Source organism: Rosa rugosa, chromosome 5 (assembly GCF_958449725.1).
Source record: "Rosa rugosa chromosome 5, drRosRugo1.1, whole genome shotgun sequence".
Taxonomy (NCBI): Eukaryota; Viridiplantae; Streptophyta; class Magnoliopsida; order Rosales; family Rosaceae; genus Rosa; species Rosa rugosa.
The window spans coordinates 10622659-10649998 of record NC_084824.1 but is presented as its reverse complement, the minus strand read 5'-3'; the positions used below and the strand labels follow the sequence as shown (position 1 = coordinate 10649998).

The window sequence follows — 27340 nt, the reverse complement described above, 5'->3', positions numbered from 1 at the left end:
GTGTCACTAAAAATTGTACTTTAGTTGGATTTGTTTAAGCATTTTGCGGTGCTAGAAATCGCCTTAAGTACATATAGGAAACTGAGAAGCAGTTGAATTTTATGTGTTTATACCAATAGTTTCTACTATCGAAATCGCTACGGAGCAGAAAGGCTTCAAGAACTCTCGGAGAGGCCCTTAGGGTCGGGTTTTAGTGACTTTTGTCAATGTCTTGAACTATTAGTTATCAAGCAAGGTTTAAGAATTGACAGCAACCAACCAGAGAGAGACATATCAAATAATAGAGGAAGCTAAATCACAGTTGCACTAGTGCTCTGAATCATGTTGATATAGAGATTAAGGACTATAATACCATGTCTGCTAGTTTGGTGTGAAGAAGGGTCAAGTCTTAAAGAGAAGATGGTATTGATTGGTTTGTTCAGGAATATGAAAATTTCCAGCAGGAACCGGTTATTTCCCAAGGCCTTTTTTTCCATGCAAATCATGTAAATCTAATTATTTAATTGTTCAGTGGAAGTTCGTATAATGATTATAACTCATTCTCAAATCTCAATCATGAAAACATGCTTAGAAGCTAACAAAGCACAAAAAGATGGAACATGTTTTCTCCAGCTTGTAAATACCGTTTGATTTTCCATCTTGTTATTCTGGTAGATATCATTCTCATTTCGGTGGAATACGTACTAGAAATGATTGACATAAGTAAAATAATTATAGTTCATCCATTAATTAGTTTTCTAAAAATGGGAGACTCAATTAGTACTCCCTCGATCAGAAGCCTTTGGGTGTTTGTATTCTTAATGAAAAAGTCATTTGAATTCAAGTTTAACTAGGAACATAATTGCTAGGGTGTAGTGACAACGGGACAAGTCATTTGTTATATATAGGATAAACAAATAATAACCCAATGCTTTGTACTTAAGGGATCTAAAGGATTGTGCATATATGAATTGTAACCAACCCTAATTAGGCTTGGTTGTTCAACATTGCTCATTAGAACTGAGGAAAGAGTAGGACCCATATACCACACAAATTGAAATTGGTTCTTGTTTATGCTCTCTCACTGGAGCACGTTTGACCGAAGTTCTTATTTTAGCAAATTACCACAAATTACAAACTCAGCCCAACTTTTTTCAAGTGCAGGTCGTGTTTTGAGGAAATCCATGCGGTATTGTAGCTTACCCATACGCAAAGGCCAAGCCCATGCGGGCTAACTTCCGTTTTCTTTTAAAAAAATTTAATAAATTACCACTACCTACACTTTTAGCCCATAAATTACCATCAGCAAGTTTTTTTTTTTTTTTAATTCCCATATGCTAGTGTGCAAGGCCAATGTGCAAGGTATTATCCCTTGCGGTCAGATTCCTTCCTTTTTTGAATTATTTCTACTGACAAGTAAATTACGAAACTGCCCTTGTGGTTTGGATAATGTGAATTAAAACTGCTGAATATTAGTAGCATTATGAAGAAAGAATATCTCTACATTCCATCTTTGTTTTTCTTAGAAACAAGTCATTTATTTAATAGGGAAAATATCAGGAATGGTCACTGAGTTTTGACATATTCGACACTTAACTCACTGTATTTTCAACAATATCACATAACTCACTCAATTTTGAAACCGTCTATCACATAACTCACTATCGTCTAACAACGTTTATTATCCGTTAAATCACTGTTTGGGTGTTGTGTTCTCTTTTTTTTTTTTTTTTTTTTGGGTTAATTTTCCGTTAAATCACTGTTTGTTTGTTTGTTTTTTTTTTTTTCCTTTGGGTGTTGTGTCCTCAGATCTTCTTCTTTCTTTCCCCCGCCCCCTCCCTTATTCATGCTTTCTGGGTATGGTTGTTGTGCACCAAATTACAACAGATTCATTAGACAAGTATATTGTTGTGGGTGTGGGGCGAGACGGAGATGGAGCGGCTGGGGGAGGTAGGGCGGTCGTGGAGAGAGAGCCGGACGGACTGAGCCGACGGGGAGGATCTGGCGAGGCTCACGTGCGGGGGAGAGGCGACGCGTGTGAAGAAATCGCCGGCGGAGGGGGTGGAGAAGCTGGAAGTGGAGGAGGCGAAGTCGGTGGAGGAGGAGTGGGAGGTGTAGAACCTTCCGGAGAGTGAGGATGAGTTTTAAAGAGAGAAAGTGAAGGAGTTTCAGAGAGAGAAAAGGTGGGAGGAGAGAGAGGGAAGAAGAAGATAAGAAAGAAAAGAGGGAGAGAAGAAAAAAATGTTTAAAGAAAAAAATAAGATAAAGGTTTAAGATAGTGAAGAGACGAAAATACCCTTTAAAATATGACCATGTAGACGGTAGTGAGTTATGTGATAAACGGTTTAAAAATTGAGTGAGTTATGTGATATTGTTGAAAATACAGTGAGTTAAGTGTCGAATATGTCAAAACTCAGTGACCATTCCTGACTTTTTCCCTATTTAATAATTCCAAAAACTATTTGTACATATTACAATATGAAACTTGAACACTATCATTTATATCTGGCTTTGCTGCTTTCACATACAAGCAGTAGTGTACTGATCCCCAGTAGTATATCACCTCCAGCAGTATACTGACCCTCAGTAGTGTACTGATCCCTAGTAGTATACTAGCCTGGCCTTCTCGCGTTTGCTCACTTTAACATTGCTTTCATTAGCTCTATCCTGCAAGTCAACCGACAACACAGAGCATAAGGGATGATAAAGTGTGTGCCCAAAAATGCTTTGGCGATTACAACTCTAATCTTTTCTCTTCACATATGTTGAAACAACTCTAATCCTTTCTCTTCAATAATCATAGCATTCAAACACATAAGAACTATCACTAAACATAGAGCCTAATCCTTATAGTTTCTTCCATTTCTTTCTGAGTCAAAAATTGGAAAAGAAAAAACAAAAAGAAGTAGATGATACAAGCAGCAAATTTTGCAACTAATCCATGAAATTGCAATAACACAGAACCAAAAAAAGCAACAATTTTTTTGTCAAACTAACATTACACAACACCACCAATCCAATAAGAAAGTACCATAAACACAAAACTAAAGCATTACACAAAACCACCAATCCAATAAGAAAGTACCATAAACACAAAACTAAAGCTATTGACCCTCAATACAAAACTGATAATCAGACTATAGCTACTGACCTGCAAACGAAATGTTGCTGAGTCCTGTAGAAATAACAAACAAATTAAGATCCAATAAGAAAGTACCATAAATACAAAACTAAAGCTACTGACCTGCAATACAAAACTGATAATTAGACTATAGCTACTGACCTGCAAACAAAATGTTGCTGAGTCTTGCAGAAATAACAAACAAATTAAGATCAGTACAGCTCCACCAAATTGCAAAAGCCTCAAAATTTCTCAACCAAAATTTCTCAGCTAAAGCTACTAAGCATAATTGAATTTCGACAGTGTTGAATGCATAATCAGACTATAGCTACTGACCTTCAAGACTATAGTTACTGACCTGCCGGTGTCGAGCCCTTGCTTCGCCGCCGGGGTCGCTTGCTTGTTTCTCCGCCGGGATCGCGCCCTTGCTTCGCCGCCAGAGTCGCGCCCTTGCTTCGCCATCGGGGTCATGGCCATGCTTCTCCGCCGGGGTCTCGCACTTGGTTCGCCGTCTGGGTTGTGCGCTTGGTTCTCCGCCGGGGTCACGTGCTTAGTTCGCCGCCGGGGTTGTTCGCTTGGTTCTCCGCCGGGGTCGCGCGTTTAGTTCACCGCCGGGGTCGTGCGCTTGGTTCGCCGCCAGGTCGCGCACTTGCTTAGCCTCTAGGTCGCGCGCTTGCTTCCCCGCTGGGTTGCATCTTTGCTTTGCCGCCGGGTCAAGCCCTTGCTTCGCCGGAAACCTAGATGTTTTGATTTTCAGACGGTTTAGATTTTGGGGTCGCTTTGATATTGGGAGAAATGGTTTATATTAGTCAGTGGCATGTTTCGTAATTTCTTAATATTTGAGTGTTCTTTCTTTATGATGGGCTAATGGTTGTTGACCGCACGGGCTCCATGTTTTGGAGTCTGCTATTGGTAAATAATAGTGTGATATTGTAGTTATTGGTCATTAACTCTTTAAATTTTCTGTTAAATAGTATTTTACTAAAATACCCTTCGCTTAGACCTGGATATGTTTTTCGTTTAGTTCAGTTTGGTAGATCTAGTTTCCTCTTCGTTCGAAACGAGCTCTGATTCTCTTCATTTTTGAATTGAATCAGTTCTATCTTCATGAGCAATCAACCCATACTTTTTTCTATTTATGCTCATGTCATTGCTATACAAAATAGTATTTTTTTTAGGTTGTGAAATATACAAAGAAACAGAGAACTATTACATTTCATCTTGACTTTTCTAATAAACTACTCATTTATATAATAAAATCCCAATCTAATAAACAAAGAACTGTCTGTAATCCGGTCTCTGTGCTCTTATCTTCTTTGTTCCAATTGATACATCCTTTTGGTCTATTTCAGCAACCATCCTCTTTTGCCATTGCGATTAATCTGTGTATTATGAGAAATGCAAATATATGAGTACTGACCCTCAATAGTTTACTGACCCTCAAATATTTGATTAAGAAAATATCCACAAAGCAATACTACCAGCAATAATAAGGTCAAATATCCACAGAGCCTATAGGTAGACATAATTGCAATGATCTTCTCATAAAGTAAAGCTAAGAAACCTGTCTAAAAATGCAAGCTCAATTGAACCGATAATAGAATCGAGTTGAATACCTCATGCAATCAAGCGAATGCACTCATGAAGCTAAAGCTATTGATCCTCATAAATAAACATCAAATGAGGTTGCAATACACATAGGGTTATTGACCTAATAGCATACTGACCCTCAATAGCAATACACATGGTTCTCTAACTTCAGTTACACCATTCACAATCTCAAACCTCTTAAATCAACCATCACATACAGAAAGGCACATATGTCATCATTGCATATATATATAAGAAACTTAAAGATGTCACTCAGAGAATGATCTTGACATGTTAATAAAGTAATCATTATGGAACATAAACTAGATACGATTCGGCACCATTATTTATCCAAACATTTTAAGACCTATCTAAGTAACATCATAATGACTCATAACAACATTCTCCAACAGAGCATGTCAATTATGAAGATCACAAAAAAATAGAATGAATCAGCCTCCCTATTCTACAAAACTCCAGCAAATATATGAGTACTGATCCTCAGTAGTTTACTGACCCTCAAAAGTTTACTGAACAGCAACATCATCATGCCAATTCAAAACACTCAACTACGAAAACCAGAACCAATAGCTATTCTTCTAACACAAGTTTGAGGACAATAAACATAGTGTTAGTGAAATCATGAAGCTAAGACTACTGACTCTCAGAAACTAAAGCTCATACAATTCATTTTGTACTATTGAGTCACAAAACTCATCATCTTCCATCAAAACAAGCAAATCTCATAAACAAAAGCTACTGAGCCTCAGAAACTAAAGTTAATGATCCTTAGAGGGTCCATATAATCATAGATTGCACATATTGCAGCATTTTAATGCTACTGACTCTCAATAATCATATATTGCACATGTTGCAAGCATTTTAATGGTACTGACTCTCAATAAGCTCATACAATTCATCATCAGTCACATAAAATCAAGTTTTGTTGCTTAGCAACTCATCTTAATTGATACTGACCTCACTCTTCAGTGGATTTGCAGGCTGAGAACAAACCTTAGCTTCGCCGAGTTCCTTGCCGGTAGATTTGCAGGCCAAGACCAAAAAATAGCTTCTCCGTCTAGCTTCGTCGCCTCGGTTCTCTGATCACTTCGCCGCCTCGCTTCTCGGCCTAGCTTCACCGCGTCGCTTCTCCAATCGCTTCGCCGCCTAGGCGCCTAACTTCACCATCTCGCTTCGCTGCCTAGCTTCACCGCGTCGCTTCTCCGATCGCTTCGCTGCCTAGCTTCACCATCTCGCTTCTCCTGCTAGCTTCGCCGTGTCGCTACTCCGGTCGCTTCACTGCCTAGCTTCATCGGAGCCCTAGATCTATAGATCTAGAAAGGATTTTGATTTTGGAACTGTTTTGATTTTGGGAGAAATGGCTAATACAGGTGTTAATGGCACATTGCGTAATTTGTTTAAACTTCGAGTGCTATTGCTCTCATCAGGTTTAGATGGGCTAACAACCCGTTAACATGTTTGGCCGCACGGGCTTCCGGAGTATAGAGCCTGCTCTTGGTAAATATATGTGATTATTTGTAGTTATTGGTAAAACGCTCTTTTTATTTTGATAAAAAAGAAAACACCTTCATTGATGACCTCAGTCCACAGAGCAAGAAAAGCATCCAAAAAAGACACATCCAAGCTACACGAGGCCAAACCAAAAGGCCCAAGACAACTAGAACAAGTAAACTGGCTTCAAGGACCTATGCTTATGATTTGGAGATACCCAAATTGGCTTCAAGGACCTAGGCTTATGATTTGGAGATACTCAAATTGGACCTACTACGATCCTTTATATTTTCCATGTGGTGATAAACCACATATGCCTATTATGGTCTAATCCTCGTATATTTCCCCAATTCATGAAGCTACGTAATAGTCTTCAAGGGTCTAGCAAAGCAATGATCTTCACTCACCATCCTGATGCTTAAAGCCTTAAACCAATGAAGCATGAAGCTTACATAAAGGCCATCACATATGATGTTCCAAGCTTATATGAATTATGATTTTAGTGACTTTAATTATAGGACAATTCCAGTTCCTGGTTTGGTTGCTGTCAATTCATTATCTCTTTCCATGTCTTCGGATACAACCCATAAGGGTTTGCCTGCAGTCCTTTGTGCACAGATCCTTGTGATGGTTCAAGCTTGTGTCCATGGCCTTAAGTTGTTCCAATTCGTCCTCCATGTCCTTGACCAAGTTCAGAAAGTCTCGCACATTTTTAAGGTGTTGTATTTCTTGATCCCAGTTGTTGCAACTGGCTAGTAGTTTTCTTAGAAGAATTCTGTTAGACTTATCCGAACTTCAAAAAAAAAATTGGTTCCAGATACAGTTAGACTTGGTGGTATAATCCTCGATCAATCGTTGATCGTGTACTTAAAGCAAAACAAATTATACATTGAACTTATCATAGCTGTAATACAAATATTACAATTGTGACCCTGTATTGAGTAGAAGTAGTACTCAAACTGGCTGCGTAATTCCTAAGCATAGCTGCACATCCCAAACGCACAAGAACCACCTCTCTTGCAGTGGTTGTCGCAGCTCCCGCAGTGTTTCTTGTCGGACATTGTGTGCACAACATGACCGTTGCAGCATATCTCTGCGTGCTTGCATTTCACCCCACATTTCCCGCAGTTGAGTCTGTCCGTCTTCACGTCCACACACTTGTTGTGGCAGCAATGTGATTTTGGGCTGTTTACGGCGGCTCTACAAACCTTAGGATTTTTGTCGCATGATGTTGTCGTCACTTCCCTAGAACCAAGGAAGACGCTGCTTGTTCCCCTCAAAGAGGTTTTCCCTTGGCTTTTGGCATCCAATGGAAGATCATCATCAAAGGTTTCGTGATCATTTACAGCCTTGGTTTCCTTGTTGGAAAATAGTTCTTCTTCGACTAGTGTTGCAGAGAGAGTAACGGCTAAAGCCATCAACATCGCTACCACTAATAAGAAAACCTTGAGGGATTTCATATTAAATAAGTTTCTTTGGTGTTGGTAGTATATGTATAAAGAGAGACTAAAATGTGGGAGGAAGAAGATTAATGAATTATGAATGCTTTGGATGAAGAAGCATATGTAAGGTTGGACAAGTATATATAGGCAATGGAATGAGCACGATAAGTCAATCAGTTGATCGAGGAATATTGCATGAGCTTGCAATGGATGCTCACTTTCATTGAATTCATTTTTTTTAATAAATTGATTCAAAGGGCCAAAGCAAAACGTTAATTCAGTGAACAAATTTAGGCTTCCGAGAATTAATATATATGTTATCTGTAAATTAGGTGAATAGGAACAAGAAACATGCATGTAAACTACGAGCTTATACTATATATAGAAAATAGGGAAGCTTTTTATCTATTCTCATCTGTCTAATATCCAAACTCACAGAATACAATTTGACTCTGCAATTTGGATCGATGTATATAAACATTAATATTAATAATCGATCAGCTCAAGCCCGCCTTCACATTTCAAGCTTCCAAGAAATTAACTAATAATTAGTCTAAGTAGTCCAATTATAACAATGTGTCATCTCTGCTCTTTTACTAAAATATTTTTCTATTTTTTACAAATGGTCTTGGCTAGCTAATTTGTGGAAAATTTGTCATGTTAAGCTTGACTATGAATATTGTTTCATTGGATTATATAGTATTTGTTAGAAGAATTCTTTTCTGTTATACTTATTCTATTAACTTTGTTCCAGTACCCCCATATATATATATATATATATATATGCACACTTATTGTATATTCGATTAGAATCAATAACTAGCCAAAGAATGTTGTTAGCTAGGTTAATTTAATTAGTACATGTACTTGATTTCGACCGATTAACTTTTAGTACAGCAAAAGTATTCTGCGAATTTTCATAGAAAAAAAAAAGTTCTGCATATGTTGTTTTAGCAAAATATAATCAAATCATTCTTTCTTCTTTCCAGTTTTCCCATTGCAGGATTAATTGCTGACTGCAATACTTTATACTTGTCTTCTAGCTTGTTCATTATACGTGGATGACTCCTTGTGTAAACTGAAAAAAAAAAAAATGCTCAACTACTCCATATGTATTCTAGAAGATCAGTACAAAATGGAATGAGACTATATATACGAGGGATTGTTTGATGCACAGAAGGAGCAGCTTACAAGTAACATGAACGAAGAAGAATTTATATATTAATTGTTCTTTATACAACAAATAAAAGACAAAGCCAATGGGTGCTGACTAGCTCCCCTTATTCCTTGCACACATTACACATAAGTACACAAATTCATAGCCTTAATTTAAACTTATTCCACAGTTCAAGTACTTTATACTGAATTTGAATTAGACGAATAAATAATGAATTTAATAAGTGGGTGTGTGTGTGTGTGTGTGTGTGTGTGTATATAGCTGCACAAGCGAAAGTAGTGTCATCCTTATCATGCATGGGGTACGTAGAAGTTGGTCTGCTCATTTCTATGCATAGCTGCACATTCCGTACACACACGAACTGCCTTTCTTGCACTTGTTGTTGCAGCTCCCACAGTTTTTCTTGTCAGCCATTGGATTCAGACACTTGCCTTTGCAGCATATCTCCGAGTACTTGCATTTCTTCCCACACTTGCCGCAATTGTCTCTGTCCGTCTTCACATCCACACACTTCTTCTTGCAGCAATCTCGCCCCGCACTGCCTGCAGCCTTACAAACCTTAGGGTTTTTGTCACAGGTAGTCGCAACAGCCCGAGTGGCAAGGAAGCGGCTTGCTCCCCTAAGGGAAGTTTTTGGTTGGCTTAAGGTCGCAGGGAGATCATCGGATGGTTCATTTGGAGTATCATTTTCCTCATCGGAGAACCATTCCTGTTGATCTTCTTCCGGGGTTGATGCGGAAAGAGTAATGGCAGCTAAAGCCATTAGCATGGCTAGCAGAAAGAAGACTTGGATGGAGCCTTTCATGTTTTGTTTTCGTGTCTAGGAATAAATGAGATATTTCGAAAGGGATCGGGGGGATTGAAGTAATAGGATAATGGTGAGATTATATGAATGTGTTTTTGATGAGGAAGTATGCAAGTATATATAGAGAACAAAAAGGGCTAGTAAAGAAGGGGATTGCATGCATAAACTGTGCGTGATTGTCGGGAACTTAATGGGATGGTCTAATTCGAAGGGCTGCAATTCATGTAAGTAAACAAAAGTTAGGCTTTCCGAGAAAGATTATATTAAATTAGGTGAATTTGCAGAAGAAACAGCTAGAGATTACTATCTATGTTGGGCAGGTTAGGCCAGCTCATCCTTGGGGTTCTCATTCATATGTATATGTAGTTGATTGCGTAAGCAGATGCTCTCTTCTTGTTTTAAGAGACTCCAAGAAACCAAATGCATGTTCTATACTCCAAACCGGGTAAAAAGCCGTTATAGAAGCACTACAACCAGTACTGCTTGCTTTGCATAGGATGATCCCATGGTACTCAGAAAACAAGAGGACCATAACCAACCTACTCATTTTGATCCGGTAAGAATTGCTTGCTTCATTGCCCATTGCTATTTATCTCAATTCTTACACAGAAATAAGGTTTGACCGCAGAATAAAAAAGAAATTTGATAATGGGATGAACATAAGAGAGACTGCACATCAACACCAAATTTGCGCAAAGGCTCTAAACCACAATTCTCAAACAACAAACCACATCAGAGCATAAACAGAAATAAGGTTTGACGGCAGAATAAAAAAGAAATTTGATAATGGGATGAACATAAGAGAGACTTCACATCAACACCAAATTTGCGCAAAGGCTCTAAATGCCTCTAAGACCATCCACAAGTGAACATAGCAGTTCCAAGCAAGAATACATAAAGGGAACGTAATATTCATGTCAAGAAAACAGGATGTAATATAACAAGACATGACCAATCTAATAACATCAGCATCATGCTAATTCAGTTGAATAATAAGAAAAGTAGCATCCCACTGCCTATGCCTTGCTTTCTTCAAATCCCTCTTTGCCTGCCTTTTCCATTAGCTAGTCCTCTCTCTTAGGCTGCACCTACCTCCACCATTTCTTGTTCCACGGTCTCGGGGGTTACAGGATAGTATGTGTAGTGAAGTTCCCCGACATCATCTCCAGATAGCTTTTTCCACCCATTTGGACCGACATGGTAAACTGATTAAGAAACACACAAATTACAAACAATGAACAGTTAGATCATGAATGTGCATAGGTGATAGATATATATACACACTGTATTGAGAAAGAGAGGAGGGGGAACAAAGGGATTACCGCTAGCAACTCCACCACTAGCTCCATCACGGAATGTTGCATGATATATGGCTCTCCTAGCTAACTCAGCAGCTTCTTCAACTGACATATCATAGCGGTACCTGGCATATGCAACCACGGTTAGTACACATATCATGTACACAAATAACTCTACAACACTAGGAAAAGACAGAGTTAACCCTTTGGCACTTATTGAGAAAGTAAAACACAATGCCATTAATCAAGTTTTTGCAGGAAACAGTTATGATTGATAAAAAACAGAATTGTTACAAAGCAAAAGAGAAATCATGCTTTTGCTGCAAACACAGCATCAAGGCGGAGTACATGAATCAATTCATAATCCAGTCAAAGATCAACAGGGCCTCACCTACCCCCCCCCCCCCCCCCCAAAAAAAAAAAACTCTCTTCCCAGGGTATCCAAACTATAGAATTGGTTTTTCTTCATTTTCCTTCTTTTTTTATTTCCACATTCTTGTAAGACCTTCTCTTACTTAATCACATGTACTTTTGTTCTTATTTTTAATTATGACAAAAGACTGCTTGTTACACATTTTGTATGGATGATCATTCAAGAATACAAAAGTTGCATTCTTGAAGAAAATTGCAGTTTTCAGAAACAACTTAGAAAATCATTGCACAAAATGGCCAAACTGAAACATGAATAAGTAAAAAAAAAAAGGGGTGAAAAGCACATACCCATTATCCAGGACACCATAAGCATATGGTGAACCAGATCCAACTGAAAACCGCATCCCTTTCAACCTTCCTCCCTCACTGTCCACATAATAAAGTCCAGGACCCTGCACCAAGGAAGCATACGTAGTAATTAGATAAATGCCTGATAATATTAATCAAGATAAATGCTTGCAAAACGTTGTTTGACAAGATTCGAATCCATTACCGTTTCATCCCACCCAGCTATCATGGTCCCAACAGACAGACCCATGCCACGGTAAGAGTACAAAATGTTGGCCAAGAGCTTGGATGCACCTGTAACTGAAATTCTGCGCTTGTTTGCCAATTCGTGAAGTCTGCACTGAGTTATATCAAACAATTGTTTATCAGTAATCCATACAAGAGAAAAAGAATACACATTACACACCCTGTATTCAATACCTACTAATGCCTCTCAGAGAAAGGATGATGCATAGACTTGGCAAAAGATGGCTTGTGAAAAATATGTCAAAATCCTATGCGTACAACTATCTGATTTGCACGCAAGAAAGTGATTGTATGTATCAACAAAGCATGTTTTTTTTACAGCTTATTGACAAAATAGAGGGGTCCTTACAATTGTACAGGTTATCACTAAGCCAAGCAACAGGCAACAACTATAATACCATTAGTAGGTTAGTCATATTCTCATGGTAAGTTTTAACCATCCTCTCTTCCATTGTCCGTGTATTAGCAACATGGAAAGCATAGCACCAAAATAGTATACCATCACCAATTCAACATTAATCGTATCTGCCAAGTTTCACTAATTTGAAACTATGAACACAAACTATGTATAATACCTTAATCCCCAAATTCCTATGCCAAAACTGACAGTCAGCAGCTCCACCAGCCATAGTTCCAAGCATGTAAGGATTGATTTCGATAATCTTCTTCACAGACTGAGACGCTATAAACGTTAAACAAACAACATCATGAGCATAAATTCCAACATTCACATTCCACATCCCAAAAAGAAACAAAAAAAAAGCTAGAGCATTACATATATATCCTCCCATGCTAGCTCGAGAATCAGCCGCCACCATAACACCATCCTTGAAAATAAATGCAAGGGTTGTAGTCCCCTTGGCCGGCTTCACCATCTGGATAGCCTCTTTCTGAAACCCATCAAACTGAAAAAACAGTACCAATAAAACCTCACAATCAGCCACCGAAAACCTAAACCGAGCATTAAAAATCCACACAAACACTAAAAAGCCCTAAAAATCAAAGCTTAAACCAAGCACACGGAAACTCACGTCATCAGTAACAGGGACCTCGAACGACGGCGCAGCTGAAAACCCACCGCTGTCGCCGAGCAACGGCGCAGTGGTTTGAAGACTGCTGAAGTCGAACTTCATTGTCGTAAAGCCTCTGAAAATCAAAGTAGAAATTGCGCAGAAATTAAACCCTAGAAATCAAAATCCTTGTTCGATCTGTTACTATTTCGTAAATCCGTTCATGAATTTCAGAACAAATTGAAGTGAAGATGAGGAGGTTGTGAGGAGTACCTTGGCGATTGTCAGCTCCGGAAAACGAAGACGATGAGGAACGGAGAGTCTCTTCAAGATCGAGAAGAGAAATTTGAGTGTGTGTTTTAATTTTAATTTTTTTTGGTCCGACTGGTTATATAGTCTGGGTTTTTGTTAACTTGTTCAGGAGGAAAAGGGAAACAGCAAGAGTAGTGTAATGGGCTTTGATTTTGGGTCAGTATGTATGGGCCGTGTGGTTTAAAAAGTTTAACCGGCCCAATAACTGATTTTGAAGAAGAAAAATATAACGGGCTCAATAATAGATTTTGAAAATAGTGTATCTATATTCATACCTCATTTTTATTTTGACCCCAAACATCCATTTTTGCTCTTATTTTTTCTTTCTACACCTCCTCCTCTTCCAACCTTCTTACCAATAACTTGACGATGATATCCAATACCTCTGCTACTCTCTCTGGCACAACAATGACGACCTTCGCTGCCCAACTCTCTATAATCCTCTCCATACATTTATTTGTTTATCAGCATAAATTGATTGCATTTTTTTTTTCCTTCAATCAGTTTCTAGATTTTTCAATCAGTTTCTAGATGGATTAAGTTAACATGATTATATAAGTTTATTAAGATACTGATGTCCGTTTATGGATTAAGAGGAAAAAGTAGGCTTGCCAACTATCAACTTAAGTAACACTTTGAGGTTGCCAGGTTGGAGTTGCATCTCGTTAACCTTAATGCTTGCTAACTTTTGTTTGAATAAGATTTGTGTCAGAAAGATGAGTATGGAGTAAGTTATTTTTTCATTAGCATTACAAAAATTGAATTTAAAAACATTCAAAAATATTAGGAGGTCCATATATTAGATTTCAAAATATGAATATGAATAACCCCTTTGAAAAGTAAAAATAAAACAAAACAAAACAATAAAATTGCTGGCTATGGGGTTCGAACCCATGCGCACTTATGTGCAGCAGATCTTAAGTCTGCCCCCTTAACCTCTCGGGCAAACCAGCTGTTGTTGTTGGATAGGACATTGGATTAATATATTAACTGTTCCTTTTGTGCATATCATTATGATGCCGTTGGTGGCACGCTGGCTTTAGAGCCTCATTAATTGTTGAAGTAGTTTTCATGCAAAGAACGCGGACATTGCAAACACTTTGAAGATCACATGCAATTTATGACCCACCAATACATAGGATAATTAAGCCTATTTAATCTACTTCATAAGTTCATGTAACATAATTAAGTTTGTTTGATGAAATTGTACACTTTCCTACAATTAGGGGAAGCCAAATTGGTTTCATCCTCTTCCAAATAGTGTAGTAGAATTGATGAATCGCTAATCGGACTTAAAGACAAACTTATAAGATATTTAAACTTATCCGAAACAAGAATTTGAATTTTATATCGAGAGTCAAATAATATACGAGGAATGAACTATGTTCAAGACATAGTGATGCACTGAATATCACTTTCTAATTCAAAATGCATTGTACATACGCATCATTGCAACAACTTTAAAATTTAAAAATCACTTTTCTATTTCAACGTGAACAAAACTTCTTGTCAATACTGGCTAGCGAGCCTTAGTTTGATCAAAAAGCTATACAGCAATCCCACATTGGAGTACTATTGCACCGAAATTGAAGATAACTCAATCATGGCAACAAATAATGCATGGATGTTCATGTAGACACCAGCTAGGTAGCTAGCATGGTTTCGAAATAAAGCGAACGTGGTCAACCCCAAAATCAATCATATAAATGGGGCACGATCATTAGGACCATCCCTAATGATGATGGTGTCTTATTAAGCTAGAAAAGACGTGTATGGTTTGTGATGATGAGTAAGTTGTACATCTATTCTCTCAAGCTAGCTCTTCCTAGGTTATAATAAATACCTTTTCTCATCCTCTAACCCTACACATATGTTTAAAATTCGAATAGCATTTGCCCACCTATATATGTCTAGTGGTATGCGTACTAACCAGCCATTCGTGTATTCTAAACATGAAGAAGATGGCCTTGTGCTTAATAATCTGTCGGCGTTTAACTTTGACTGATTTAACATTCGATATCTTGATTTTGTAACATCACGTTTTGCTTACCGTAGAAACAAGAAATGAACCTTTGCCTTTTACCTCTTAGTCTTAGGGTAGTAATAATAATTATGATGATCAAAGCCATAATTATTATCCGACTTTGACTTGCAAAGGGATGTGGCTTGGACGGTTGGTCGTCGTAACAGTTTTGACCCCACATTCAGAAGATCTTCCATGCATATGCGGTGATATGCCCATAACCTAGGGCAGTATTATTTTGAGTATTTTCCTCATTTTATCTGATGCAATTTAAGTATTCGAGTCCAAAAATACGCAGCATAGTACTAGTATTGACTATATATAATTACATATTATATATATGTTCTTGTTACTATTGGACGATTTCTAGTATATGTACCTTATCATACCTCAGTACATGTAAAGGTCAGCTACATATTTTGAATTTCAACATAATACGTCGTCAATGAACTTTAGCTAGGGCATCCGATAGAAAAGAGAGAATCAAATAATTCAGTAGAGTATGTACATCTTATATAATCTTATATAATTAAGCTAATTATTGAGAGAATTGTTAAATTTTTGAACTACTGTATATGCCCTCACATAATATAGATATTAATAAACAAATTATTTATTTATGAGGATAAAATAGTCAATAGATTATATAATGTTTGAAAAAAATTGCTATAACTTTTTTTAATTTAAAAAAATAAAAATAAAAGTCGCACATGTTAAACGACTAGTATATAATGGATGAGAGAGGTGTCAAAAAATAAAAATAACACATACAACATAATATAGGTTTACAATAATATTGTGTATTCAACAATTTGGAGCCGTGAAACTTCGGAGACGTAAATAGTTCGATTAATTGGGGCCACAATGCATTGACCAATCTAACAATTTATGCATTGGTCATCATTTTCTGTAATTTTAAGACTTTAAAACACAGTAGATTAAACTTTTGTTTTTCATTCTACAAGTATTTAGAACAAAATTTGAGAAAGTTTCGTTTTATAATTTTATGGTGATTGATCATCATCCCCTCCTTAATCTCTCGATGTGTCAGTTTTCAAATGAAAACATCGAAGTATGTTGCAAATACTAAAAGAAAAACATTATAATAATAGAGACTCATATATGATGTATGTTGTTTGATCTACACCAAAAAAATTGTGAATAATAATAGAGATCCACGGGACTGACGGGAGACACGAACATGTGCTCTCATTTCAACCCCAACATGCTCCAAACCGACCATTTCATATAGCTCGATCTAATTAAGCATAAATTGATAACCTTGGATTATATTCACTAGGAAAACGAAAATGTTGGATTTTAGCAGAAAATTCAGACTATATAATAGGAGGATCGATCATGCATGCGACCAGAGCCAGCAGCGAAGAATTAATGTCAAAGCTACATGGTTGCCCCGCGGACTAAATATATTGACGTGTATGTACGTTCCGGTGTACGTTTTGTCTACAAGCATATATACAACCTGTGGCAACTCAAGACTCTTACTATTGTTTTATCTTTCCATAATTATTTTGTGAGAATATTTATCCAAGAAGATTTATCTTTTGACCGAGTAATATTTCCGGCGTTTTTATCAATCTGGTATATCTATACTATTATTAAGAGAAGAGGGTTTGTTAGCCAAAATTCAAAATTTTGACAGAAATGACCCTAGAAAATTAATAAACTTTGAGAATTAATTAAATCACAAGGACAATTATGACATTTATAAAATATAAAATATATTTTATTAAAAAATAAAATAAAAATATAACCCACAACCCACTTTTCTCTTCCATTATCTCTTCTCTACAATAACCGTTTTCTTTTTTATTTTCAGAAAAAAAAAAAAAAAAAAAAAACTTGCACATGCAGAGCATGTGTAGAGAAAGACTAGTATCTTTTACCAGGACTTGTTTACGGTGCATTAATTACTAAATGAGTCAACATAGTAATTCTTTTGGAGCTTTTCAATTTTTATATTGATATATCAAATCGATTAATTTTGATATAGTAGTATACCGGAGCCAGATAGGAGGTGAGCCGGAAGAAGTGACCTCCTCAGGCCCTAGTCATTTTGCATCGGAAAATAGACCCAATTTAAAATTGACTCCTATAATAATATTGTCTTGTGTAAATATGTATTATGAAATGTAGTATGTTCATCAGTAAACACAAGCATTTTTTTCATTAGTGGTTGAGAATTTGAATCCCATATAGCACCATTTGTAGTATGTAATTATTTTATTTTTATATTTAGGCCTTAAATCTCAAGTTTAGGCATGTGGTAAACCGACTGCATGTATTTTGCTATGCTATAGCTTGATATGATATTGAGTTAGTCTACAACTTAAATAGCATATTATTGTAGAGGTGGTATCTGTTAATTTCTAATTAAAAATTTATTTTGTAAGCTTGCAATAGAAGGAACAATAAACTCTCATTTTGAAAAAGTGAGCATTGAGTTTTGGATTGACTGCGCATATTATTGCACAAATTAATCTAGAGTTGTTCTTAGTTCTCTGTCAATCTAGATCATAAGATTGACGGCTGCTATTGGTCTACGTGTTACAACCAATCTTTTTCCTCCTTTGAAAACCTATGTACGTGTACTGTTTTTTTTTTTTTTTTCTGGTCAAATACATAAATATTTTTTCTCTTGAACACACAGAAAAAACAAAGACTGTCATATAACTATATATAGGTCCTTCCAGAAGAAAAAGGAGGAAGACACATCCTAATTAGAGGTCAAACAAAAACTACACCTTAATTCCTATCCCCTCTTAGTTTCCTTTTATGATTAGATTAAGACAACACAAAGTCTGGTGTGATGACATTTCTTATCACAAAATCAATATATTTGACTTCTAAGATTGTGATATTTTGAGAGGATATTAATCATGTTATGCTACTTGTTTTTAATAGACGTGTAATCCTCTAATGTTTTTTTTCTAATTACTCATGATCTTATGCTCTCGATCAAGGGATCCATGAACACCACGTACAAATGATCCGAATCTTAATGCATATTATTAAACAATTGAAGTTCGATCTGGTACCAACAATATGAAAATATCTATGCTAAATTTACTTTTATGAGACACACTGGATTTACTTAAGAAGTTGAGTTATTTCCACTTACTGTGAATTGATTAGATATAAATGTCTGTATTCTTCGTGCTATTAGAACAAACTTATCACACGTTATGTTGCCTATGGTTGGCTATGCAGTCAAATAAATTTATCATGGTCTGGCAAGAAAAAAAATTGTTTATGCATCGAAAACTTTTTTGCTTTACTTGTAACTTGTTTTGAATAAATTTGAACTTAATAAGCTTATCTCATGAACTCATGCTAGAATTACTCGTTTTAACAGGTTTATTCGTCACACACTCTATGTCAATCAATTTAGATAGTTCACCTTTAACTCGAGTCATGTTAAATGTAGTCATACGAGGTCGATGTTGGCGGTTGCTTCTCCAGTAATTTAAAATTTTAATTCAGAAACATTTTACTCTATATATTCATGTGAATCAAGTGATCATAGAGATACCTTTTTAACCCTTCTTACCGCGATTGGGTGGAAAACAACAGTTAAATTCCCGCGAATGACGGATCTAACGCGGGAGATTTTTTTTTTGACTTTGTCAAGGGGAACCCAAAGGCTTCCTAGGCCCAAAATAAACCCATTCGGCGCATGTGAAATGCTCCAACTGTGCATTGCAGCACAGTGCCTGGCCACTTTGACAGCTTCGGGGTTCGAACCTAGGTTGGGGAGCACACCCAACTAGGCAAGAACCAACGCGGGAGATAGCAAGATTGGGAAGAGACAGTTAAAATGTGTGGGGAAAAACAGCACCATGTGGAACGATTCCGAGCCTACATTGTTTATAATCACACATTTGACGTTTCTCTGTTCCCGTACTCCTGAACGGAGACATCCGCTGCCAATGAAATCACTTCAGTCCTCAATTTACGTAACTGCCCCCAAGCTGCGGTTGGATTTTTGACATTGCCATTGCCATTGCCATTGCATTCATATTCCTAGTGCATGCATATTTAGTGGTTAAATTGGAGTTTGAAAATATAGAGGTGCTTAGCTTAGTGTGGACTGTGGAGTATGAGTTTGATTCAATTATGGGACCATCAATAATTCACAACTTTTGGAAGCAACTAAAGTATCTATCAATTTTATACTAAATGTGGTTGCTCCTACACACCCTTTTCAAGAGAAAAAGAAATCACACAAAATGTCAATGTTGCTGTAGTTGTCATAGACTCATAGGCACATTGCATGAACAATCGTGCACTAGCGTGTTATCTGTTTTGGCGTTCCTTTTTTTTTTTTTGGTTCATAAATGAACTCCTTGTTTGTTGATTTGTAAAGTACTTGAACAATTCAAAGTTACATAAACATACTGATGTTAAAATTCAATAATGGAAGCATTGAGCAATAAACTAAAACATCAAAAAATTCCTACCAAAATTAGAAATGAACTAAAAAATAGTTGAACTTAAAACGATCACACTACAACTTACTTGTAGACCAACTTTCGTTTAATTTAGAACTAAAATAATTGAAAGTTATGAAATATAGATAAGAATTTATACTAATTTTGGTGTGTATCAGTTTCTCTTAATCATATAGTGATCAATCAGAACTGCTTTCTTATTGATAGATTCTCAGGTCCCTATGTCTAAAAATAAATATTTAAATTTAGAGAATGAAATCCACATTTGCTAATTTATAATTTCTTTTTTTGGTTGAAACTCTTATAAAAAGATAAATTTAAGTTAATAAAAACAAAATTTAAGTTACTAAAAAAAGGAACATAGAGTGTGAATTGTAAAATAAGGAACGTGAATTTCATTTTCCTTAAATTTTATATAATCATATTAGAAGATACTAAACATGCTTCTCGGTCTTATCTCATTTATCTATCCTCTTCCAAACTCAACTATTTTTGGTAATTTAACGTTACTGATAATAGAGTGCATGATAACCAAAAACTAGCTTTTACACAATACTATTTGCCAATATTTCAATAGATACTTGATTTTTTCTCCGGTGTTTTTGTAGAGTATTGGAATTGTTACCGAAATCGAAATTTCAAAACCTCATTTTGAACTAATTTGAATGATTTGATTTAATAAATTTGTACAGTTTCAAGATTTTTTAGTGTCTATATGTCCAATCAATTCTTAATACATATCAGTAGGGTTGGTACGCGCTCCACGCGCTTGGAAAAAGCTTGAGTTTTATGTGGTCGACGGTTCTCGTCTGGTGGCGCCCTCATTCTGGCGCTGGCTTCTGGCCGTGCTGGTGTGTTGTGGTTGCTGCTAGACGGGCTACGTATGGTTCCTGGTGGTGGGGAGTTTGGGTTGGTGCATTCGGTGTCTCTATCGATTGGGTGGCGGCGATGATTCTTTGGCTTGTCTTCTTGCTTTGGTTAAGGCTAGGACGGCGATCATGGCTAGCTTTCTCTAGTTGGGCTGCGTCGGGTTTTGATCAATGGTGGAGGGGCTCTCAGTGGCCGGATAGTTGGTTATGTGATTTGCCCAGATGGGGCGGTTCCTGTTTGCCAGATCTCTGTGGTGGATTTTGGGGGATTGCAGTGGGGTTCATGGGAGCCTGGGGGTGGTTTGGCGGTTTGGGTTGGAGAGTTGTTCATGGGTGGGGGCGAGTCTCCATCCAGCTAGGGTGGAATTAATTACAGAGGCGAGCTCGGGTTGGGGGAGGCTCCAGGCTTTGGTTTCGCTATTCAGGGCCCACTACGGTTCAGATTTGGTATGGGGAGTTTGGTCACCGATCTCACTATTCCGGCAATGGGGATGTCCAAATGGTCAGGCCCGTTTACTCGGCGACGACACATGGTTCGTGACGACAATCTTTTGGTTTTTAGTAGGGTTTCTGTTTTGGTTAGGTTAGTGTTAATAAGTCTCTACTCTTTTGAGATAGGATTGAGTTCCTACTCCTTTGAGCTAGGATTAGGTCTAGGTCTTATGCCATGTAAATGGCGTCATTCCCGAGGACGAGGACTTGTTGGTTCAATTCTGGTTTACTTCTGGTGTCGATTCGCTGACGAGCGATCCTTTACACATGGTCTGGTACCTTTTGGACACGGTGTTGAAGAAGATGCGGTCTTTTTTGCGGTTGATTATGAGGTATTACTGGAACATTCGGGGTCATATGATCAATGTAGCCTTGAAAATGGCGTATCGTGGTTACAGTTTGGGCCAATTAGCTTAATGATATCTGTAGCTGAGGTTTCTTGGGGTTTTGGTTCATGTCCCCCCCATTGTATGCTTTCAGGTTGATTAAATGAATATCTATCGTTTTCTCAAAAAAAAAAAATCAATTCTTAATACAGTACAAGATATACGAGTACTAATGATTAATTACAAAGTAATACTCTAATAGCTTTAAACCTTTAATCAAAGTGTTGAAAGGATAAGGTAATAAATTACGCAAAGAGCATACATAATCCAATCCCCCTATTTGGAATGTCATTGCAATAGGATTAAAAGTTAAAAAAACCAATCATACCCGCCATTAGTGCTAAGTACACAACCACAGTACAAACAAAACCCATGGGCACCAGAATTCAATCGTGATGGCAGTGGCAATTTCGTCATTCCACTGCATTTATGACAGATCTGCTAACCGACAAACGAGGAGGTCGGCAACTGTCGGCCGGTGAACCGGGGAGACAAATGCGGCGATAAAACAATAAACAATTCATTTTATCATCGAAATATACAAAAAAAAAAAAAAAAAAAACCCTGTCAAGTCTTAAAAATAAACAACAACCCCTCAATATTCTGCTTCTCAAACTATTTCTATTTTATTCCATTTCCCAAAATCCTCAAAATTCGCTCCTATATTTTCGAATCCGTAAACCGGGACTCTAATGAAATGGGAAAGTACAGATCATCGCAGAAACCCTAGCTCTCATTTTCATTGTCGGAAATTCTCGTTTATGAAACCTCCCTAGCTCCCATGACCAACCCTACCACCACTTCTCCCCAATTTCGTTTGTTTTTTTTTTTTTTTTCTGTTTTTAGCCCTAAAAATCGAGCTGTATAATTTTATTGCGCCCCCTTCCGTGTTTAGAGTGGTTCCGTTGCGCATCTGAATCTTGTTTTGTGAGCAATTGGCGCGTTGCCGTTGGAAACTTGGTTGGAGAATTGGGGTTTCTATAATTGCGGGGGGAGTTGTAATCATTTCAATTGACTCATTGACTCGTGGAGGTGGATTCTGATTTGGGGGGGGCGGGGGGGGGTTTGGTTTTCCGACAATGTCATTTTCCGGTGGCTTTTGATTATGAGGTAGGAATGGGAAATGGAGTTTTTGATTAATCGGTGAAATGTCCTAATCGAGATTCTTGAAATGTCGAAATCGAATTGTTTTTATTTTTATTTTTATTTTTTCAGTGGGGTTGATATTGTATGGTTTGGATCAAAGTGTGCATTCTTGTTCTTGATGATTACATTATTATACCAATTATTGACTCTGTGGAGGCTTTCTCTATTACCTGTTTTGAAATTTTACTTGGAATCATTGAAAGCCTGCGAAAATGGAAACGTGATGTTGGGAATGTGTTTTCCTATTTGCTTCTGTTTAAGCACCAGTTTCCGAGAAACCCAGTTTTCGTAGTTGGTTGAGATGAATCAAAACTTGATGCTGTTGCGATTTTGGTTTATGTATGTGTTAATGCTCAAGATATTGAAACGTGAAGTTTGTATTTGCCTTTGCTAATATTGTATTACGCTCGTTTCAGGCAATGCAGATGTAAATTTGTGTCATAGTGTTCCAAGTCAGCTTGAATCATGGATATTACGGAGGTGGAAGAAAACTTGTTTGCTGCAAGTGATGCCAAGGTATGAAGGAGATATGGGTGGGGAGTGCATTTGAATTACTGCTATTTACTTTCCTAAATATTTGAATTGAAATAACTGTGACGCTACCTTTTAATTTTTTTTTTCAGACGTTTGTATTACCAACTTCTGATATCGTGTTTCATGAAATTATATCCCCACCGATTGTAGGTAAGGGTGGTTGATGGTTGTTGACTCTGTTTTGTTTCATTCTGTAGTTGCATGGAGAAATGTGCAAGACGCTCTCTGCAATTTATTGCAAAGTAATGTCAATATTTCCTTCCTTGGAAGCGGCTCGGCCTAGGAGCAAATCTGGCATCCAAGCTTTATGTTCATTGCATGTAGGGCTTGAAAAGGCGAAGAATGTGCTTCAACACTGCTCAGAATGTAGTAAACTTTACCTGGTAGGTTTTCCCCAATATTGGATGATCATAACTGTTACTCTGACTCTAAGCAGTAACAGCTAAGTGTATATACTTTAGTGCGTATAGTGGCTAATTATCTTTTGTCTTTCAGGCTATAACTGGGGATTCTGTGCTCTCAAAATTTGAGAAGGCAAGAAGTGCTCTCATGGATAGTCTCAGGCGTGTTGAAGATATTGTTCCACAATCTATTGGTTGTCAGGTAATTGTTCTTCAAGTTCCATATCATCGTTTCCTGGGGGCTGGTAATTGCAGCTGAATGTTTCTGATATCCTAGTACTAGATTAGTTATGATGGTTAGTCAGTATTCTAATTGGTACAAAGAGATGGAAACTTGTCATGCCAGCCATTAGTAACCTTGAGGTCTAACGAGTTGGGCTGTTCAACAATTTTGTATCTGATAAGTTTAGTGCTACAATAAAAAAGGCATCTTTCTTCTTAATTTATCCATAGGTTATTCTTTTTTACTTGTTAATAATGTTAGTTTACTTGAAATTGTTTGAAATTAACTGGGTGATGCTATAATTCCAAGGTGGGATGTTTAGTGGTTTTCTCATACTCTTGCCTTTTGGCATGTCACTTGGGGTTGTTTTTAACACTATTATTCTCAAACTTGTTCCAGATTCAAGAGGTTCTTAGTGAACTTGAGTGTACTGTCTTCTCACTTGATCCCTCAGAGAAGCAAGTTGGTGATGACATAATTGCTCTGCTCCAGCAAGGGAGAAAATTTGACAACTGCAGTGACATTAACGAGCTAGAATCTTTTCATCAGGCTGCTATCAAGCTTGGTATTACGTCTTCTATGGCAGCTCTTAGAGAGAGAAGAGCTCTAAAAAAACTCATCCAAAGAGCCCGTGCTGAGGAAGATAAGCGGAAGGAGTCAATCGTGGCTTATCTATTGCATCTTATGAGAAAGTACTCCAAGTTGTTTAGAAGTGATTTCTCAGATGATAATGATTCACAGGGTTCTGCACCTTGTTCTCCCACTATTCAATGTTCTAATGAGGATACTGGGTCTGGGGGTAATGGTCAAGCATTTGACCGACAATTGTCAAAAGTTAGTTCTTTTAATTTCAAGACCTCTTTTAGTTACAAGTCGAACACTAGAAAATCAGGTCAGATGGCTCTTCCACCTGAAGAATTGAGGTGTCCAATATCATTGCAGCTTATGTATGACCCGGTCATCATTGCTTCTGGTCAAACCTATGAAAGGATTTGCATTGAAAAATGGTTCAGCGATGGGCATAGTACTTGCCCAAAGACTAAACAAAAGCTGAGTCATCTTTCTCTTACTCCCAATTTCTGTGTCAAGGGTCTCATTTCTAGTTGGTGCGAACAGAATGGAATTTCCATTCCTGATGGCCCCCCAGAGTCGCTTGACCTTAACTATTGGAGGCTGGCATTTTCTGAATCTGAGTCCAGTAATTCAAAATCTATGGGTAGTGTTGGCTCTTGCAAGTTGAAGGGTGCCAAAGTGGTTCCTATAGAGGAGCGTGGTACAATAGAGGAGGCTGTTGGAAATGAAACAGAAGAGTTGTCTCCGGCATCAGAAGAGTCCGAGCCTGATGCTTTTGAGAGTTATCAGGATCTTTTAACTGTCTTGAATGAAGGGGAGGATTTCAGGATAAAGTGCAAGGTGGTGGAGCAAATAAGGCTCCTGCTGAAGGATGATGAGGAGGCCAGGATGTACATGGGGGCTAATGGGTTTGTTGAAGCACTTCTACACTTTCTTAACTCAGCTTTGCGTGAAGCAAATGTTTTGGCTCAAGAAAGTGGAGCTATGGCTCTATTCAATCTTGCTGTGAATAATAACAGGTATTGTTTTTTAACGTTTTCAGATTTTAAAAGAATCAAAATGTCACTACTTGCTTTGGATGGTAATATTTTTAGTTCAAATTAAGCATCATTACATAGCTGGCTTACTAAATGCTTGAAAAATTAGAGGCAACATTGTTAGAAAGAAAGCTGTGTGCAGCATGGGGTATAGTTTTCTGCATATGATATGCAATTGAATCATGGGGGAAGAGAATTTGCATTGTCCTTCAACTTTGATGGGACTTGGTTTACTTCTTTCATATAATTTTCTTGGCTGTAAATGGTTTTACATTCCCAGAGAAGTCTCTTATTTTATTTGGGGGAGCAAATGAGTTGAAGGATATCTGACAATCAGTTTGGTGGGCTATGTATACTACCTTTTCAGCAGGATTGATATCAGTGTTAATATGTGCTTCTTAGAATGCCTCGCTGAATGAAGACAAACTCTAGATTAATCGTTGTTAATGAGTGCTTGGACTGTTGATTGAGATAAAGGAAGGGTATGGGGTGAATTGTGATCATCTCTGTTGCCCTCTTTTGAGTTGTCCATGAACATTTATGCAATGGTCACTTTTGGTTCACTGTTTAGATTTTGAATGTCCTATGCTGTGCAATTTTATAGTAACATGTAATATTCTTTTGGTTTAATATCACACTTCTCCAATCCTGGGAAATTTTCTAATAACTATAAAATGTTGATATTTTTTTCAGAAATAAGGAGACAATGCTTGCGTCAGGGGTAATTTTGTTGCTGGAGGAAATGATCTCCTATCCCAGTTCTCATGGACCTGCGACAGCCCTTTATCTGAATCTCTCCTGCCTTGAAGAAGCCAAGCCTCTAATTGGCACAAGCCCTGCTGTCCCTTTCTTAACCGAACTCCTTCAAGCTAATGCTGAAACCCAATGCAAGCTTGATGCCCTCCATGCCCTATACAACCTTTCTAGCATTCCCTCAAACATTCCAAATCTTCTTTCAGCCAGTATCATCAGTGGTTTGCAATCCCTTCTTGCAGACTCTGGTGAACATTCATGGACAGAAAAATGTATAGCTGTTTTGATAAATTTGGCTTCAAGTAATTCTGCGAAAGATGAAATGATTTCAAATACGAAGCTTATCAGTGCACTAGCAGCACTTCTGGAGGCTGAGCAACCCATTGAGCAGGAGCAAGCTGTCTCATGTCTCTTTATGTTGTGTAATGGGAATGAGAAATGCAGTCAGATGGTCCTGCAGGAAGGGGTAATTCCTGCATTGGTGTCGATGTCCGTTAATGGAACATCAAGAGGAAAAGAGAAAGCTCAGAAGCTGTTAATGCTGTTTCGTGAGCAGAGACAAAGAGACCAATCACCTCCGGAGGAGAAGGTGCAACTCTGTGAACAAAATGACAACAATCCCACACCCGCTCCAGAATCAAAGCCGCTATGCAAATCCATCTCAAGAAGAAAGATGGGCAAAGCTTTTAGCTTCTTATGGAAGAGCAAAAGCTATTCTGTTTACCAGTGTTGAGTCTCACGGTGCTGTAAATGTCTGTTGTATCATCTTTTCTTCTTCTTTCGTCCTCTTCTTATTCTTAGTTATTATTTTTCTTTTTCAAAGAGCAGAATGTACAGGCCCCCTGTAATCTATGGATTTTGGTTTTGCACTTCTCTTTTGGCTAGGAATACATGTATTAAGAAGTATCATAATCCAAGTGGTTAGTTATTATAGAGTTAACCGAGTACCGTTTTCACACAAAGCTCTTCCTACTCTTTTCAGGCCATATCTTGAAAAATGCAAATTAATGTAGAAATAATTGCTAGTTTGTAATATATATAATTGCTTTTAGGGACCGACTATGCACAACAAATGAAAAGTTGTAACTTAACTGCAAATTGATATTGGCAGAATTGAAATACACATTATTCAACTGATGCAAATGGATTTTATGAAGCAAACTGCCTAGTATTCCTTTAGTTCATTATTTTCTATTGTTTTTTTCAACGTTGGCTTCAGC

General features: G+C 37.5%; 4 protein-coding genes and 1 non-coding gene across 7 annotated transcripts; 1 reads left to right on the top strand and 4 right to left on the bottom strand.

The window, feature by feature from the left end:
• Positions 1 to 7151: 7151 nt before the first annotated feature.
• On the bottom strand, positions 7152 to 7723 carry LOC133708672 (stigma-specific STIG1-like protein 1). The gene has a single exon (XM_062134149.1). It carries the CDS (start codon positions 7660 to 7662, stop codon positions 7177 to 7179), a length of 486 nt encoding a protein of 161 aa, XP_061990133.1. The 5' UTR covers positions 7663 to 7723; the 3' UTR covers positions 7152 to 7176.
• A 1217-nt stretch (positions 7724 to 8940) lies between these two features.
• On the bottom strand, positions 8941 to 9684 carry LOC133713197 (stigma-specific STIG1-like protein 1). The gene has a single exon (XM_062139318.1). The coding sequence runs from the start codon at positions 9623 to 9625 to the stop codon at positions 9149 to 9151; it is 477 nt and encodes a 158-aa protein (XP_061995302.1). The 5' UTR covers positions 9626 to 9684; the 3' UTR covers positions 8941 to 9148.
• Positions 9685 to 10380: 696 nt separating this feature from the next.
• Positions 10381 to 13325, bottom strand: LOC133709378 (proteasome subunit beta type-5). 2 transcript variants are annotated; one of them, XM_062135100.1, is made up of 8 exons: positions 13173 to 13325; positions 12921 to 13035; positions 12665 to 12794; positions 12465 to 12571; positions 11849 to 11983; positions 11644 to 11747; positions 10948 to 11048; positions 10381 to 10830 (listed from the first exon to the last, which is right to left on the bottom strand). In XM_062135100.1, the coding sequence occupies exons 2-8, from the start codon at positions 13020 to 13022 to the stop codon at positions 10703 to 10705; spliced, it is 807 nt and encodes a 268-aa protein (XP_061991084.1). In that variant the 5' UTR covers positions 13023 to 13035; positions 13173 to 13325; the 3' UTR covers positions 10381 to 10702. The 2 variants fall into 2 exon arrangements, with proteins under 2 accessions (XP_061991084.1, XP_061991083.1); XM_062135099.1 differs by having other exon boundaries at positions 12465 to 12794.
• A 756-nt stretch (positions 13326 to 14081) lies between these two features.
• On the bottom strand, positions 14082 to 14164 carry TRNAL-UAA (transfer RNA leucine (anticodon UAA)). Its single transcript has one exon. It is a non-coding gene; the product is annotated as a tRNA-Leu (tRNA).
• An 8350-nt stretch (positions 14165 to 22514) lies between these two features.
• On the top strand, positions 22515 to 27060 carry LOC133707742 (U-box domain-containing protein 6-like). Of its 2 annotated transcripts, none has more exons than XM_062133227.1 (6): positions 22515 to 22563; positions 23016 to 23115; positions 23331 to 23516; positions 23629 to 23736; positions 24157 to 25349; positions 26061 to 27060. In XM_062133227.1, the coding sequence occupies exons 2-6, from the start codon at positions 23065 to 23067 to the stop codon at positions 26851 to 26853; spliced, it is 2331 nt and encodes a 776-aa protein (XP_061989211.1). In that variant the 5' UTR covers positions 22515 to 22563; positions 23016 to 23064; the 3' UTR covers positions 26854 to 27060. The 2 variants fall into 2 exon arrangements, with proteins under 2 accessions (XP_061989211.1, XP_061989212.1); XM_062133228.1 differs by lacking the exon at positions 22515 to 22563 and adding an exon at positions 22712 to 22938.
• Positions 27061 to 27340: the final 280 nt, after the last annotated feature.